Here is an 18,302-nt window from a genome sequence, read left to right as displayed (position 1 = left end):
CTCTTTATATTTTCAAGCATGGTGGTGGATGCATTATGTTATGGGTATGCTTGTGATTGGCAAGGACTGGGGAGTTTTTTAGGATAAAAACAAACAGCAGAGAGCTAAGCACAGAAAAGAATCCTAGAGGTGAACCTGGTTCAGTCTGCGTTCCAACAGACACTGGGAGACAAATTACCTTTCCAGCAGGACAATACCCTAAAAACACAAGGCCAAATATACACTAAAGTTGCTTACCAAGATGACATTGAATGTTCCTGAGTGACCAAGTTACAGTTTTGACTTAAATCAGATCGAACATCTATGGAAAGACTTGAAAATGGTTTTCTCGCAATGATCAACAACCACCTTGACAGAGCTTGAATAATTTTTTCATTAATAATGTGAAAATATTGTACAATCCAGGGGTTTGTACTTACCCAGAAAGTCTCACAGCTGTATTCGCTGCCAAAGGTGCTTCTACAAAGTATCGACTCAGGTGTGTGAATACTTATGTAGATTAGATATGTCTGTATTTAATTATCAATACATTTGCCAAAATGTCAAAAAACATGTTTTCACTTTGTCATTGTGGGGTTTTGTGTGCAGATGGGTGATGAAAAATTGTGAATACTTTTTAAATTTAGGCTGTGAGAGAACAAAATGTGGAATAAGTCAAGGGGTATGAATACCTTCTGAAGGCACTGTATTATTGTGATCAAATTTGCTTTCTGGCTCCTAAAGTGCCTTTACCATTTGGGCCTGTCCCCTTCCATAAACCAATAAAAATGCTGGCTATGTAGACTGCTAGGCAAGTTCCCTGAGAACATCCTTGGTGTATCAACTCAACACACATCAATAATGATATTAAGATTAACAACTCTTTTTACCACTGCTATTATACTTTCATACCTCGAAGGATCTTTTCACCTCATTCATGTAGTCCTCCTCAGTTGATTAGGACAAATAATCCAATTAAACAACGGCAATACTTTTGGCCCATGTGATTAAACCTGGACCAATTGACTTGGGTTCAATTAAATTTTTGGCAATGGGTAACGGAACACACTGGGCAGATAATTGTGGAGGATAAGCACTAACTATCTCCTTCACTCAGTGTGGTAGAATCAACACTCCCTTCATAATGTACCAACTAGGCGTTTAGTAATCAATATTAAACACTACAGTTTGATAAATACTGTTTGGTATATGTCTGATTGGACTGCATGTTAGACATCAATCTTTGACTTTCAGTAACACCAACACTGACTAGGTATGGATCTCCATGCATTTTTGTTGTATCCAGTACTAGGCCAAGTCCTAGTTAGCCTGCTAAGTGTGGTATTGAGGAGGGAGGTTAATCCACAGGCACATGGTATCGCCAGATTAGAGGGCCCTGTAGATCTTCTCACTCAGAGGTCAGAGGTCAAGCACCAACTTGACAGAGAGCAGGATAGTTCTCGCCCTCTCTCCATACCCTGCTGCTAATATTAGCTATGAGCTATACCTCACCTTAAGCTCTTTCAGGCTGAAAGTGAAATCAACTCCATTTAAGAGAGAGCATTCTGAATGGTAAAGTCAAAGCAGAGTACTTTTAAGGATACTTCTGATCTGCATGAACTCCTTTCATCCCCACACCTCCATCTTTCTCTCATATCCAACTTTCTCCGAGATAATTGACTGCTCAAGTGTAACCCTATGAGGTAGGAGTTTGAAGAGAAATAGTACAATCTACAGTCATACTAGGGAAAGATCACCTTAATCATATGTTTTCCTTAAATTGAAATAGTATTGTTTGTGATCCATGGTAACATGTACATTCTGAATGTTTCCTTGTTGCTAGCACACAAAGCATGATTCTGTTCGCAATTCTACTGTATTTAAGGAGTTGTGCAGAACAGTAGTCCAGAGCTACTCCTCTTAAAGCCACAGTAATCTAGATTTAGTCTCAAATGGAACACTGCACATTGCAGAAATGTTATTTTAAGTACTTACCCTAATGTAAAGATGTAGCAATGCAGCACTTGTAAATGAAATATGCACACAACCTGTCAGCATCTACTGCTTAACTTGTTTGTCATAATGCTAACCTTGATTTACTGTACCATTCAATAGCCCTAAGTGCAAAAATGTTCTCTTTTTTAACTCTAGATGGCACTATTGATGTACTCAGACTGATGCCGTGTCTAGCAACACAGCTGAGTAGACATGGTCTATGATCTTAGGTCAAGTCATATTTTACAGGCAGCAAGAGAAAGCCTTCTATTGAGTTCTTCCAAATTACTACTTTGAAGCCACAACAATGAAACCACAAATCTTGCCTAAATTAAATCCATATTCACTCAGTGATAATTGTATATCTAGATTAGTTGGACTGAGACACTCCAAATTTGCTGTCGCTATGCTACATCATTATCCAGTCTCCCGTGATTTACAAAGGCCTCTAGTCCAGTCAGTCTCTGCATCTGAGATTAATTGAGTTTAATACAGCCAGTTCAATAATATAACCATATGTTTCACCACTTGGAAATCGTTTAAAAAATGATTGGTTTTATACCTCTACTTTGATTGTTACATGTGTTTTGTATATATATATATATATATGTATATATATATATATATATATATATGAACATTTAACATACATTTTTGTTTCATTTTGTATCTATTTTCAAGAACCTTTTACCTTAATTATCATATTCACAAAATACTGTACACAACCAAGGAACATGGAAACAAAATACACGTCTGAGATAAAAAGATTACAATACCTCTTAAAGCCCAAACATGCATATTTGTAGTTATTATCAAATGAAAGTCAAAAAAATGCAAAAAAAATGCATGGGTGTATGTTGTGAAATAACCTTTTTATCATTGAACTTTGTTTAGACCCTTTGAAAGGTTAATGTTTTCAGGATGTGTAAATGTGTACTGAAATAGAAAAGCACAAGATCATTATTCAGCCTTCATAAAAAATAAAGCTATGGTACAATAGAAATCCAGAAACCAATCAATAAAATAATGCAATGGTAAGAATTGTATTAATATACACTTTTGGATATAATTCACAATTTAATGAATTTGGAACCATTCTACATGTATCAAGTCCAGAGTGTAAATGTACATGTTAGTAATATAGTTATATAAAACACAAAGTACCATATTATCTCAATTATATTAATCTGTGCCTCATATATTTTCACTCAGAGACTTAGTAACTGCTCTCACTGTTTAATGGAGCTAGCTAAATAGTTCTAGGCCTAATGTTAGCTAGGACACATCTACTGTTAGCTAGGACACATCTAATGTTAGCTAGGACATATCTATTGTTAGCTAGGACACATCTACTGTTAGCTAGGACATATATACTGTTAGCTAGGACATATCTACTGTTAGCTAGGACACATTTACTGTTTGCTAGGACATATCTACTGTTAGCTAGGACAGCTATTTAAGAGCGTTCCTCCTCAAACTCTACCATCACAAAGAGAGGTGAGATGTGGCATAAATATTTATGCAATACATCATTACTATAGCAAACTTGGTCTCAACTCAGGTGGTCTGTCTGTGAGTAAATTTGCATATTTTTGTTACATATATACAATGCCTCGGTTTGGGTTTATCTTTTCCAAAATATATACATTTTAAAACATAAAAAAATGTATCCCTGCATTCTGATGGGTGAGATGAAATACCCTTGTACGGATCAGTGTGGGGCAAAGTCTTGTCTGTAAGAAGATTAAAAGTGACTTTCATTGCCTTGTCAATGTTTTGGGCTAAATACATTATAGGTTGCTATTGCTCGCATCATATATGGCCCTTTCGATTTTATGAAAATTATGGGTAACACTTAACATTAAGATACTCTTGTTGTAACACTGTAATTACACAAAAAATATATATCTTTCTATTTTTGATTGATTAGTATCTTACACTGCTAAGTATGCAAGATAATATTGTGATCGGCCAAGGGTTTTTCTGAGTTGTTCACCACGGAGAGCTAAACCTGCAATTCTACGCTTTGTGTTTGCCAATGCACTCTAATACTACCGAAGATGTGAAATGGAACTCAATTCACAATGTTATGCTCACAGGGACTGTATATACAGTATGACCAATATATCATAAAAGACAATAGGCCTGTTTATGTTTATGGCTGCTTAAAAGAGGCCTGAGCTCCATTTTAACACAGCCTCTCTCCCAGTGTCCATCATCTCCTCAAATAAAACTTATTTGTGTATTCTTTACCCACCATGCCTCAGCGTCTGTACAGTTATTTGAATTTCACTACCATCTGTATTATACTGCTTTAAGGAAATTACAAAATTATGTTTGTAGCTTGGAGAAAAAATACAGCGTGGAATTTATACATTTAGTTTATTCATATTTCTCCCCCCCCCCAAAAAAAAATTGCGAAATGTTATACTAGACAGACAGAATTGGACAGTGTTGCCATTGATGGCAGTGCTAGTCTTTGATGTGCCAACCTGATGTGCCAACTTCAGGGCTTAGTTTGATTATAACAGCATGGGGCGATCAATTATGACTTGTTTTCAAGCTACATTTATACTTTGAGCCAAATACTTTCCCCACATGAGCAAGAATAATGCTGTGATATTTGTAGAATATTTACTAAATTCTGTCACGTACAGTCGTTAGGTTTCATCAAAGTATATTAATTTGAGTAACTTTCATCAGTATACTGTATTGCTCATAGTGTAATAGACAGATGTTAGAATAAAAATACTAACTACTTCAACAAATTCGGTGAAAATCAAAGGGTTAATCCAAAAAGGAATAGTTTATGTTTACAACAACCTACTGTGGCATGTTATCATACATAATTTTGCATGATTCAAATAACATAATAATTTTCAAAGACAACATTGGTGCAGTGGTGCAAATGTATATGGATTGTACAGCTCAAATAGCTTGCAGTGTAATACAACTCCTACGATCATTGTGATACAATGCATTAATAACATGTACAGGAAGCCTACAGCATGCATGTTTTCATTCTGAAAATGGAAAACAAAATGGCCACTATTACTCATATGAGATGCTGAAAATTGATCAAAAAACATATACCGGTAGTTCCTTTAATCTTCATTACAGATTCTGAGAGTAAAGTACAATACCATTGATCATATTCATATGTCATTGTCACAATCAATTGTTTATATAATGTTTTCGGGAGGTTCGGTACACAGCAGCTTCTAGAGAGGATGTGCAGTCTTTTCCCCAAACTTCACCACCAGATAATGGTATGAACTATTAAACAAAAAGAGCTGACCGATTGAATCTACAGTGTACAAACGCAGGACCTGTCACTCTATGAGGACCTGACATCCATACTTGACTGCTTTCAGGGGATTCCATTATGTCTCTAAAAAGCAGAGAGGAAGCAATAGGCCACACTGAACACTAACTTATTCCTCCGTTTGTAATCATCATACTTGTGAGGATGTTTAGATGATAACAAACTCATGTACAAAAACACATTTTTATTGATCTGTTCTTCAATAAAAAAAAATCTGTTATTGTGCTCAAATTAATTACAGTAACCATTTAGAACACAACTGATTTTTATGATACAAGATTCCAGATTATCTTGTGTTATAAAACATGAATATTGATAAAACATTCATTTAATTTCTTGAATATGATACATAATTTATATTAACCATAATATATCATTGAGAGATTGTGGAGGATTAACATTAGTTGATCCAGTTAGTTAGCATTAGTTCGATCCATTCCTTGACAATAATGGCTCATGAAAAACAGCAGCATCCCATAATAGACACAGCAAAAGCCTGTGCCCTGTTGGTTAAAGTTAATTTTAAAAGCACATTTCCTTCTAGTAATTTGAATGGAACACCTATTACCGCTATTAATGAAACAGTAGTGGAATATCTAAAGCAGAGGATTTGAGCAAAACATTTGGATTTTCAGGATATCAACTAGTGAAAGATGGGATTTATGAAAAGGTATTTCTTTATCACTGATACTATTGCTATGTTTTGGCAATGTTTTCTTGCATTGGTCCAAATGGCTCACACGCATGTACAGCAGATGGCTCATGTATTGAACACGCATCCTATATCAAAATTACGTTGAAAGATTTCACTTCTACCACTTATCTTAATTGCACTCAAGACATAATGATTTTGCAAATTATACTACTACACAAACTAGCAGACATACACTTTCACAGTGGGTTTTCCTTTCTAGAAGAGACCCTTCTAGGCTACTGGATCATTAAAAATAATTTACTCTTTATTGAATTATATAATCCATGCTCCTTGTCAAGTGTCAAACTTGTAGTATAAAATACATTACTGACAACAAAATACACATAAAAGTCGTAGGCAGAAAACTTTTTGTTTGCCTATTTGCGTAAGAATCAAACATCATTGGTCATCCTTCCACGTGATTCTAAAATCCTTTATTATCAGACAGATGAGGCAGTTAGCGATTGTATCGTCATGATTGACAGTAGGGATATAGTGGAACTTCTTTTGACAGGTGGAGAGCATGCCATGTACCACAACTACAAGCATAACCAAAAGGCTTGGCTTATGTATGTTATATTTTAGGGTTGGATCATAGATATATCTAATATACACATCTCATACATTTGAAATCTGGAGCAGTTTCCGATGCATGGAAAATGTTATGTTTTACACGGCACCCCTCTGTTTTGGTTTCGTCCAAACTTGGTTAAGATTTGAGTTATTTTCTATGGCATCTGGTTCACTCTGTTGAAGGTGAATGTCCTCTCGTGTCAGTCAGCATTTGCTGTCAATGGCTTTCATGATTTATTTTATTTGAATGTCTGGGCTTTTTACACTTTCGTCCAAAGAAACCAATAATGGATATTCTATGGATTTTATGGATAATACCCACTGTAATAGCTGTAGAAGGTAAGATCATGTTTAAAGCTCTTTGAATAAGGTCTTGCCGACGGGGTGAAAGAGTTGCTGATCACATCACGTTGAGTGGTTGAATTGATTTTAACGAGAACGTTCCGGGGGCGACTGTACATTGTGGCAAAGGCGCTTCTTTGAATTTTGTACGGAAATAATTAACAATAGCTATATGAGGGTTGCACCGATCATGCCCGCATCCTCTCAGGTGTTGAAATGTCCAAACCTATTGCTTGTCATGAAGGACATACCGTATGCGTTTTACTGTGCCATTTTATACATGTAAAGTCAAAACATCGCTATACTTTTATATTATTTCAAACAGTTCAACCGTGAACAAGAAAGTACACGGGCTACTTTATGATGCAGCATGGCGTTTTCCCCTTGTCTGCAATTTGTAAAAGAGCAGCGTGAACAGTCAGTAGTCTATACATTTTCTGAAGATGATTGGGTGCAGTAGGGACAGTTATGTATTTGATTAATGACGTCTTTGTTGTATAGTTTAATCATTTTGTTGGCATATTCTAATTGTGCTGTGCACTGGCCGGAGCACACAGGCTTCGCTCGCGAATGATGATGAGCAGCGTGTTCAATGGCACAATAGAACAGGTACTTCATGAGAGCATAGCGCTAGGGTAGCCTACCAATATTTAACCACCACCAAATACAACGTAAGAAAATGCCTCGGTTGGTTGTTGATAATGTGCCTTCAGCTAATGTGATTTGTCACAGAACACGCGTCTTGTTATTTATTTTAAGGATATGCACGGCCTCTGAAGGACTCGTGCATCTCTTTAAAATATATCACAAGAGCCTTTTTTATTTCACCGGGCAAGCCAGAAGAACAAATTCGTATTTACACTGACTGCCTACATCAGCCAATCCCGGACGCTGGGCCAATTGTGCGCCGCCCTATTGGATTTCTAATCACAGCTGGTTGTAAACACAGCCCGGAATCGAACCAGGGTTTCTGTGGTGACGCCTCAAGCACTGAGATGCTGTTCCTTAGACCGCTGGGCCAATCGGGAGCCCCACATCCCCGTAGGATTCCAACCAGGATGTATTAAATACATTCCCAGTAAGCATAAAGATGCACATGCAACATGTACTGTTTACCAATCCTATTGTACTTAGCGTTAGCGTCATATTCACATGGTAAGCATTTTCATATTCATGTAGTCTATTGTATAGATAGTAGGCCCAACCTTTGGAGAGAAACAATGTGTTGTGCTCCTCATACCTTGATAGGCCTTTTGAATTGACAATTAAAACGTAAGAAATGTTCAAACTGGACACACTCTTTTCACGCCACTTCAATATAAAGTGATTGTCATAGCCGGTTAGGAGAGAATTTTTGCTAACCCTAACTCTTTAACTAACCTTAACCTCAGTCTCCTACCTAACCTGCTACATTAATTCTACTAACCTGCTGCGTAAGTTCTCCTAACCTGATACGAAAAAGTCACTTCGGTATTGAAGTGCAGTAGGTAGGCCTACACACATCCAATGTCATGTGTTCCTCTGGCAAAATAAAATATATGGTAGTGTTTAGGCCTTTGTGTCTGAGCTTACGGCTTTTGATATTGAACGTCTATACATAATAATTTTGTAATGCTTTGATTGTTTATTTCATTCTTTCAATGCCAATAGTAGAGTAGGTGCTTTTTCTTGTGTCCTAAAATACCAATCTATATGTATATGTTTGAACGTTTACTGTCATTTGTAGTTGACCTTGCTGTGCATTTGAAAAATATTTTTATTTCCTTATTAGTTAAAAATAACAATTTAACCTATTAGAGAAAAACTGTTTGCAAGACCCAGGTTCAAGGAACCACACTTATATGCCATTTATACAAATATTTGAATTTTATAAGCAATGGCTTTGTGTCCTAGCAAAAAAAATAAAAAAATAAAAAAAAATATATATATATATTACTATTATTATTTTTTTTTAACCTGGCTTGATCTGCTATATTTACTATATTGTTACCATTAATTCTTCTTATTATTATTATTCAAATTACTGGAGTTAAATTATTGTTATTTTGTTTACTAAATAAGCAAATCTTAATACAGTGAGGGTTGTTTTCAACATTCTACTTGAGGTAAATCAGCTAAGGCCAGACTTTTCGAATAGCTCCGTCTTCCGGTTCGCGTAAAGTTGTTAATTTACATTTTCACTTTAAATGAAGAATAAAGCATGAATGGGAAAAGCTTATGGCTGTTCACCTTTAGAAGGTTAGTGATAGAATGAAGTTGTTCTCTCTTAGCGCAGCAGTGTTCGGCCCTAAGGTCATGAGTGAGATGGAACCCCAGACAGTAGGGTAGAAGCTGCTTTAACATTGCTGAATGAATCAAGTTTTTATTTTTTTTTTGCATTAAAAAAAAGGATGACAAATAATAGCAGACCAATGTCTTTCTACCAATTGCATTGAATAGTGGCATGCTATTTTCTCTTTCTGGAATGCAAACGTGGCTAGATGACGTATGAGACTGCAAAATATATGAAGAGACGCTGACAGCCATGAAAAACAGGCATTTATTTTACTTTTAGTCAGTGGGAAGCTATCGATGGAAATGTTTTGTATTGTGCAATATGGCTATGTCTGGCAGGCTAATACACATAATATGCTGTCATTTAATAGGCCTATTTTATCAAGAGTTTTCTTTTCTATTTGTGCCACAAACAATATATGTTCTTGATGAAGCCATTTATTTTGCTATTCTCTTTCAGAAGAAATCTATTACTTGGTCATTTTCAATGTAAAACAAATAATATATTTACCCTTTCAGACAATAATGGTTGCATGGAAGAAAAGGCTGTTTTGTTTCTGGAGAGGCAATTAAGCTAATAGTGTTACCCTTTCATGTTTTTGTTTACGTAATTGAGAAGTAATTACTTACTATTGAACTTGACTGACGATAAAAGTATTGATTTCTGAACCCATTTTTTCACAAGCAACATTAGCCAGCAACACTATTATTATATTTATTGTATTTCAGTAACATGACTGGTTGGTCTCTTCCCCAACCCGTCACAGCCCCCCATCTTACCCTTCGTATCACCCTAGCCGATCATCCAATGAAGTCGCAGGAGTAGGCTATGTATGAATTTTTTGTTGTTGAAAAAGAGGTCACTGTAGCCTTAATCCAAAAAACAACACCACAGCGAGGAACATCAAAGTAAATCGTATTGACGGCTCTGATGTCATGGCATCAGAACATGGTTGCTTTGGCAAAGGTTCTTCTGTCGGGTTTCATAAAGAAACACGTCAAAATATTCCCATAGTCCTTCTGGCACATATCTTAGATCAAGGCTAATGTTGGTAATTGCATCATGATATAATTTTTGTTGTTGTTGTGTGTTATGATGTATAATTTTGAAAGCTAGCTTATAATTATGTACGTAACTGTATAGCTTAGCAATTGAAGAGAATACAATGCTTTCATATTTATCTTAGGATAATTATTTAGCCCTACATATCTTTTAATGTACTTGGACAACATACATTGTTTCATATTGTTTCTTTTTGAATGTTTTTTGGACATAGCAGGTGAACTTTGTCTTAATGACAGATGCTATTCTTTCAGCTACAGCTCTAACATCCATAGCTCTGTATATGGATTTCAGAGTGATCACATTTTGAGAGTGATGTAGCTAGTTATCTTTCAAACCAAGGCAGGGATGTTGTTGGGCTAAAACATTGTGGATTGTATGCAAGCCCCTGTTGATATGAAATCTTCTTGGTAGACCTATGGTCAATTTTAGCAGGTGAGCTTTGATGAATGGAATCGAGGTGCTCAGTAAGACATTTCCTGTTGTTCCATCTGAGCCAGGCATGCATGTCTATATATCCTCTCATTTTGTTTACCTACCTCATGCCAGGTGTATCTATGGAGAGCATCATCATCCTCCGCAGCAACAAATCTTACCAGAGCTGCCAAAAAGTATTACCATGGAAGTAGTTGCAAGCCCATTCACTCTTAATGCCATTTAAGGGAGAGTATTATAAAATTAAGTCAATCATTGATTTAATTAGTAAACACAACGCTTATGGCGGTACTAGACCTTTGGTTCTCCATATCTGATTCTGTATCTTATTACCCTTCTGCTATCTCTGGACTGGGTAAATACTGGGTAAGTAGTGGACTGTAAAATAAAGTAACCAAAGTTTGAACATGGTTTATTGACTAGCTTGTTTGTGGATTTATGATAAATGTAACAGACATTTAACAGGAAAAACACCTTGCTTTTGAATACCCTTAGGAGTAACCTAAGGCAGCTACTGTAACGATAACAAAACCATTAACCTTCAGTGGGATTAGCACACAGAACATAATTTACTAGGTATTCTTGGAAATACAGCCAGAGTACACTTGCTAACAACAACTACCGTTTACTATGAATTTCACCTCTGCAGTCAGTAGTACAAGACCCCAACTACCTTCTGAAACACATCCCTTTACTGTATTATGCTACATTCAGTGAGATAGAATGTTTCTGGCTATATGTATATGTGCAAAAGCCACATTGTGATCTGGTCATGACCATCACCAGAAGTAGACAAACTAGGACACATGGCATCCACGTTGAGGCAGGGTGAAGCCATTTAAGGCAATGTGAAATCATGATTTTTATCGAAATTCAAAAATCACACAAAATGTAAACAGTATAGAGTATAGCTCATGCCTCAATAATTTGCATATTTAGATAACTCACATTAGTAGAAAGAGTCCATGGATGAGATGCTGTAAAATAACATGGGATCCAGATGAAATATTTAAGGAAGGGAGTGGCTTTTTATTAGCATCAAGTGAAGAGCGATATCTTAGAGTGTACATGTAAGAAAGGCAGTGGTGGAGGTTTGTTGGCCATAATGCGGTTGCCTCCTCCTATAGATGCTACAGCGGAAACCTGAGAGAAAACAAAGTGCTTTGAGTATTTAATACTATCGTGTTCTGTTATATCTTAACATGTCTTATTGTGTTGTGTGTCGTTTGAAAAGCGTTATGAAAATTTGTATTTTGAGTTTGCCAAATATGTGTAAACTTTCTTTCAAATGTAAATTCAATAGGCCCATTTCAACTGTACTTGTGTGGGGACTAGAAGTGTTCGTCTAACATGGAAGCATTATCGTTTTTGGAATAGTAACAAAAGGCAGTGACAGGGGGCTCTGAAACGGGATTAAAGGTAAAATGAGTGACCATACACAATCCTGTGTTTTCTCAGTCTACCCAATGAGCAGATGCAGGGAGCTTGTATGCACGCCAACCACCACAGTAGGCTTTCACAAAGAATCCGCCTCTATTCAAGACCTAATCCATGCTGCCCATGGCCCAGCCATTGTCACTTTGCATGCAGAATTTAAATTAGTGCTGGTACCAGTTGTTTCATTTGAGAGTGGGTGTCACATTTCGGGGACATCCATGGGCTACCTTGAGGATTAGTTTAATGCAAGGGTATCCAAGGGCTCAGAGATTTTGGCCGATGGCAAGAGGGGATGCTAGTTTTACAAAAATGTGTTCTCTCTGCATGGCATGACATCATTGTGGCTGCATTTTGAGCTGCCATCTTTTGTTACGGGCTTGTATCAGTGCCTCAATCTCCAACCATGTTCACTACAACATGTGTTCATTAAGAGCCAGTCGGTAAGAGTCTGCCCCCTTTGGTAACATACCATTTAAAACCACTTTCAATTACACTAGTTTTTCATTTCAGTCTAGTAATAATTTGATATTCCTTAAGTTAACACAAAACCATGTTTAGATGGACAAATTTATTTTGAAAAGGCACCCAGTCTATTCCCAATATACTTTTTTTAATAGCTGGCCTTGGGACGGTCAACTGTGTATAAAATAAGCTCTGTTCGGAAAATACTAATAGTTTCTCAATGGAATAGTTCTAAATGTAGACTCAGATTTCAACACCAAAATGTTTTGTTAACACTACAACTACTGTGGAATGGGGACAATTGAGAACCTGTGTGTTACATAAAAATGTGTTCTTCACTCAGGATCACTTATGTTATGGGTCTTGGGTTTTGTTTTTCTAGCAGTCGTTAAAGTATAGGTGTGTTGTTCAACCACAGGGCTATAATTGTTTTAGCCTGTTTGGTCTGAAAGTGAGTGAAACTAGCTACTAATGCCCCTGTTAGAGTTTTTTCAACCAAACATTAATGACACTGTTAGGGCTTGTATTGAACATGAGTCAGATTGATTGCATAATTTCTGAGATAATATCATTATATTCCACATGGTAATGTGAAATCATCCAAGCTTCATACTGCTCAACATTAATTAGTTTATCTAATGAAGTTACACAGGGGTGAGTAGTTTATTCAATGAGAGTAACTGTATAATTTCATTAGCACAGTTTCTGGCCATTACGTCATCCCTGTGGGCTATATCTTGTTATTTTTTGCTGATCGGAAAAAACATCAACATTTTGAACTGTCTGTAAAGAGTTCTAGATTCAATTTAAACTGCAAAAGCAACCTAATATGTATGTTTACAGGTAGAACCTTGTTATACCAATTGTTCATTAACCTAGATTCAGGATAGTGTAATACATAGCTTAAATATCTCAATCACAAATCTTGATTGACAAATTGCAAACCTTCAGCATGTCACATGCTAGATTAAAAACTCAAGCTGATGAGCACCCTCATTGTTGCCTGCATCTTTTAGAATATTTGAAAGCATAAGTCTTCTAGAACTTGAATTGAGCTCAGAGGGTAAATGCAGCCAGCATCAAGCCAGGATACCCTGAGAGAGGTCAGACCTGGTCTCACAGCCTCCCTCCATACAACCCCAGGTACTGTGCCACTGCCTCTCTGAACAGGCCCACAGAACACAAACCCAGCGGATTAGTGTCTGGCTCTCAATGTCCCCGGGAGCAGAGCCCATCGGTGGAGACAAAGAGAGGCTGATTGCGTTGTCATCTGCATCACAAAGGGAAGCCTTTTCCACCTGAACGGTTGCCTCTGCTGCACTGCACATCCCATCTATCAGCTCCTCTGGACCCAGGTTACATCTGCCTTTAGTTTCTCTATATCTCTGCATTTCTCTCTCCCTCCCTCTCTTTCTCGGGCCCTCTTTCTCTCCAGTGGTTGTGATATCAGCAGCTTGACGGCTCACTCCTTAGTGGGGACTGGGCTCCCCGGCCTTCATGTAAACTGCAGCAGATCTGACCGATTTCAGCCTCCGTCGGTAGTAATGGGCCCAGCATGGTTCATCGTTTTTCTCCCCCTGCCCTTGCTTTCGCTGGCTGGCTAGCCACGGCGGGCTGCTCTGTTCTGCTTTGCTCCTCGACAATATGCAGACGCACAGACTTTTATTTTTAAAATTTTAAAATGTAACCTTTATTTAACTAGGCAAGTCAGTTAAGAACAAATACTTATTTACAATGAGGCCTACCAAAAGGCAAAAGGCCTCCTGTGGGGTTGGGAGCTGGGATTAAACATATAAATACATAAAATAAAAATATAGAATAAAACACACATCAGGACAAGAGAGACAACACAACACTACATAAAGAGAGACCTAAGACAACAACATAGCATGGCAGTAACACATGACAACACAGCATGGTAGCAATACAACATAACACCACATGATAGCAACACAACATGGCAGCAACACAACATGGTAGCAGCACAAAACAGACAAAGGACCTTCTTTGCTCCTGCCCAGCTGGACCTATCTGTCTCACTCTCTGATATAGACAGAGCACTCTGACGTGATTTCCAGCGAGCAGACATGTTTTATCTGATTAGTGCGAGCTGGGGAGGACCTGGTGTCCTCTAACAGATTATGCTTGTCTTTAGTTATTGGACAGGGCGGTTGAGCACCAACGTGACATGGTACAGTAGAGCAGAGGTGGGTCTTTGCCTTCTCGTGGGATCAGTACTCTAGTCTATAGGTCTATTGCGACGACTCAACGACTCTACCTTTTGCACAATATTTACATATGTGCCACACATAATAACTACCCCATACGGTGCATGCAATAATTGTAGATTTTTATGAATCAAATGCCTGAAAAAAAGTGCTACAATTATACATTCAGATGGCTAATCTGAGGACATGACATTTAAATGTCATAAAAGAGAGAACGTTATTAAAAAACCTGTATGAAGAGTGATATGGGAGGTATTTATTGGCATCTTATTGCATTAGCCTAGTGCTGAGGGAATTAACGGAAATAATGAACTGATTTGGCCCATGGCTGTGACTTGACTGCATTCAGAGAGCAGGAGCTAATCTTTTGTTGTTCCCAGATTAATTCAGATACAGCGTAAATCAATTGTATAACCTCAGACCCTCAAAGGGCTCTAGAGTAGCTACAGTTCAGACAGCCAGATTGGTGAAATGTACTGTAACAACAAGGGTATAAACCTAGCTCTGGGCTGAAATTACACGGTGTTAGATGTGGCCACAGAGGCGTGTTGTGCTGGAAACGGTTAAAGAAGTAGGGGCCATTTGATCACCTGGAATGCTAATACAAATAAAGTGCTAAAATGGAGGGTTAATAGATAACAAATCTCAAAGGCAGGGGTCATGTCACGCCCTGACCTGAGATATCTCTGTTTTCTTCATATTTTGGTTAGGTCAGGGTGTGACTAGGGTGGATACGCTAGTTTTTGTATTGTCTAGTGTTTTTTTATGTCTAGGGTTTGAATGGGTCTAGGCATTTGTGTGTAAATGGTGGCCTGATATGGTTCCCAATCAGAGGCAGCTGTTTATCGTTGTCTCTGATTGGGGATCATATTTAGGTAGCCATTTCCCTTTGGTGTTTGAGGGTTCTTGTTCTATGTTTAGTTGCCTGTCTGCACTATTCATATTAGCGGCACGGTTCGGTTTGTTATTTTGTTGTGTTTGTTCTTATAATAATAAAGAATGTACGCATACCACGCTGCACCTTGGTCCGATTCATACGACGAACGTGACAGGCCATCACAACAGAAGGGTAAACGGCACTTCTTCTTTGCAGTTAATCGGCTGTAGTCCAATTACTCAGGACTGCCTGGGCCAGAGGGGGTACTTTTCTGCACAGACTTGGCCCTGGTAAGCACACATGGATTTTCAGATTTTCAGACAGGTGATAGACTTTATGGCAGTTTTGCTTTTTAAGTATTTAAGGCTTGGGAGAGGTTTCCAGGTTTGAGTTTTTCTTCCATGTAGGAAAACTGTCATTATCAGAAATGAAGTCATTGTTGTGGGTTGAGGCCGAGGTAATCATCTCCTTTAGAATTCTCAGACTTCTCCAGACAACCCCATATTGAGCTCCCTCATCAATCTGCGTAGAGCCCTAATCAATAGCACAAGCTTAGCAAAGATTTAACCCTTAACAACATTATATGGAGGAACATTAATGAGGGGTTATTACAAATTTTCTTTTAATAACTCGTATGATAAACATTCTATTCGACAGAGTAAGCACATTCATTTGCATAATCATCTCTCAGTAAGCAGATTCAGCATGGGGCCGATAGACAGCGGGATCTGTCAGATGTGCAGTTGTAATAACTCCCACTCAGGCATTAAATTCATGTCTTGCACTTGTTCCAACCCTCCATTCATTGCTATTTTACCCTAATTCCTACCCTGTAAAGATTTTTCAGCAGGAAACACTACCCCTAAAACTCACGCCCACGTTTTGAGAGAAGCCAAAAATGGAGCAATATGTGTCCACTGGGCTCGATGAAACCATGTCTGCGATCATTGTTGCCATGAGGTAACACAGCTCACCGAAACAGGAGCACAATATAGGGATTTGAGGCGTGATGACCATTTTCCATACCTTCCTCTGGCTCTATGTTCCAGATAGTAATCACAGTGGACCATTTGCGAGGGCAGCTGGAAAATCCATGGAGAATCTCAGGAGACCTGCTGTGGCTGTGAAATCAATGCAGAGATTCAACGGAGAACGTTAAATGAAATGAAAAGTCATATGATATGGTTAAATGTGTAGAATGTTATTATTCATGTGGACCTAATAACTTTTTCATCTGCAGATAACTCACTACTTCCACGTCAGCTCGCGTTATCTTTGTGGTTGGTACCCCGTTACACTCACAATCCATCATTCCTTTTGGAGATACAGTAAGAATAGCCTTACGTGTTGAGTTATTGGTCCAATGACAAGAAAGAGACAAAGTAAAGGATATTATACAAACAGGAAACAACTGGTTTTAGTGTTGTATAAATACGGCATAACTCTGGGACCTAGAGACACATCATTGTACTATTTACAGTGCACTCGCATTGGCTAGGTCTGACACGGAACCCAAACCGACTGCGCACGTGCGCCATCGTGCGCTATCGTGCATACATTTATTTTGCCCTCCCTCACCAAACGCGAGCATGACACGCAGGTTAAAATCAAAACAAAAAAATCAAAACAAACTGAACCAATGACATTAATTTGGGGACAGGTCGAAAATCATTAAACATGTATGGCAATTTAGCTAGTTAGCTTGCACTTGCTAGCAAACGTTAATTTGTCCTATTTAGCTGGCTTGCTGTTGCTAGCTAATTTGTCCTGGGATATTAACATTGAGTTGTTATTTTACCTGAAATGCACAAGGACCTCTACTCCGACAATTAATCCACACATAAAACGGCCAACCGAATCGTTTCTAGTCATCTCTCCTCCTTCCAGTCTTTTTCATTGTTTAACTTATATGGTGATCGCATTTAAACTTTCATTGTATTACCACAACTACCGGCAAAACAGGTCGTCTTTCAGTCACCCACGTGGGTATAACCAATGAGGAGATGGCACGTGGGTACCTGCTTCTGTAAACCAATGAGATGGGAGAGGCAGGACTTTCAGCGCGATCTGCGTCAGAAATAGGAATGAGTTCTATTTTAGACCTTGGTGTCGCAGACGCGCGCGAGCGAGCAGTGTGGGTGGAATAATTGAATAACATGGATTTCTTAAACTTAATTTGCGACGCTCGCGCACTTGACGTGTCCGGTCTGGTCAGCATGTGACTCAAACTGACAAAGTTTCTTCTGTCTTCTCTTGGTATCCCTTTAGGAATACAGTATATTTATACATTTCATCGCATACCCACATGAAGCTAATATCTCTTTACAGATATATAGTACCAGTCAAAACTTTGGACACACATATTCATTCCAGGGTTTTTCTTTATTTTTTTTATTTTATTGTTTTAAACATTAAATGCATTATGTGGGTTGAATGCTGTATCAATACAACTATTAATAAGAGTCCCATGATGGTAGTGACTGTCCGTTACTGCTTATCACCTATTAACCATAATTTATTCACATTACTTTAATAAAATATTTCAGTTGTTGTGGATATGACATTTTCTTTATTTGAAGACTTTATTTCATTCCAAGTCATCATCTCCATAGAGCTGC

General features: G+C 37.9%; 1 protein-coding gene across 3 annotated transcripts in view; it reads left to right on the top strand.

Annotated features, from left to right (window-relative positions):
• Nucleotides 1-6,754: 6,754 nt before the first annotated feature.
• Nucleotides 6,755-18,302, top strand: part of LOC135540083 (ephrin type-B receptor 2-like) — a 154,347-nt gene continuing 142,799 nt past the window's right edge. For all 3 annotated transcript variants that reach the window (XM_064966424.1, XM_064966423.1, XM_064966425.1), the window contains exon 1: nucleotides 6,755-6,905. In XM_064966424.1, coding sequence (XP_064822496.1) covers nucleotides 6,854-6,905 — 52 coding nt within the window. In that variant the 5' untranslated portion in view covers nucleotides 6,755-6,853. The remainder of the gene's footprint in view (nucleotides 6,906-18,302) is intronic.

The sequence above is a fragment of the Oncorhynchus masou genome, chromosome 5, assembly GCF_036934945.1.
Source record: "Oncorhynchus masou masou isolate Uvic2021 chromosome 5, UVic_Omas_1.1, whole genome shotgun sequence".
Taxonomy (NCBI): Eukaryota; Metazoa; Chordata; class Actinopteri; order Salmoniformes; family Salmonidae; genus Oncorhynchus; species Oncorhynchus masou.
Note: the sequence above shows the minus strand (reverse complement) of the source record. Positions and strands in the feature narration are given on the sequence as shown.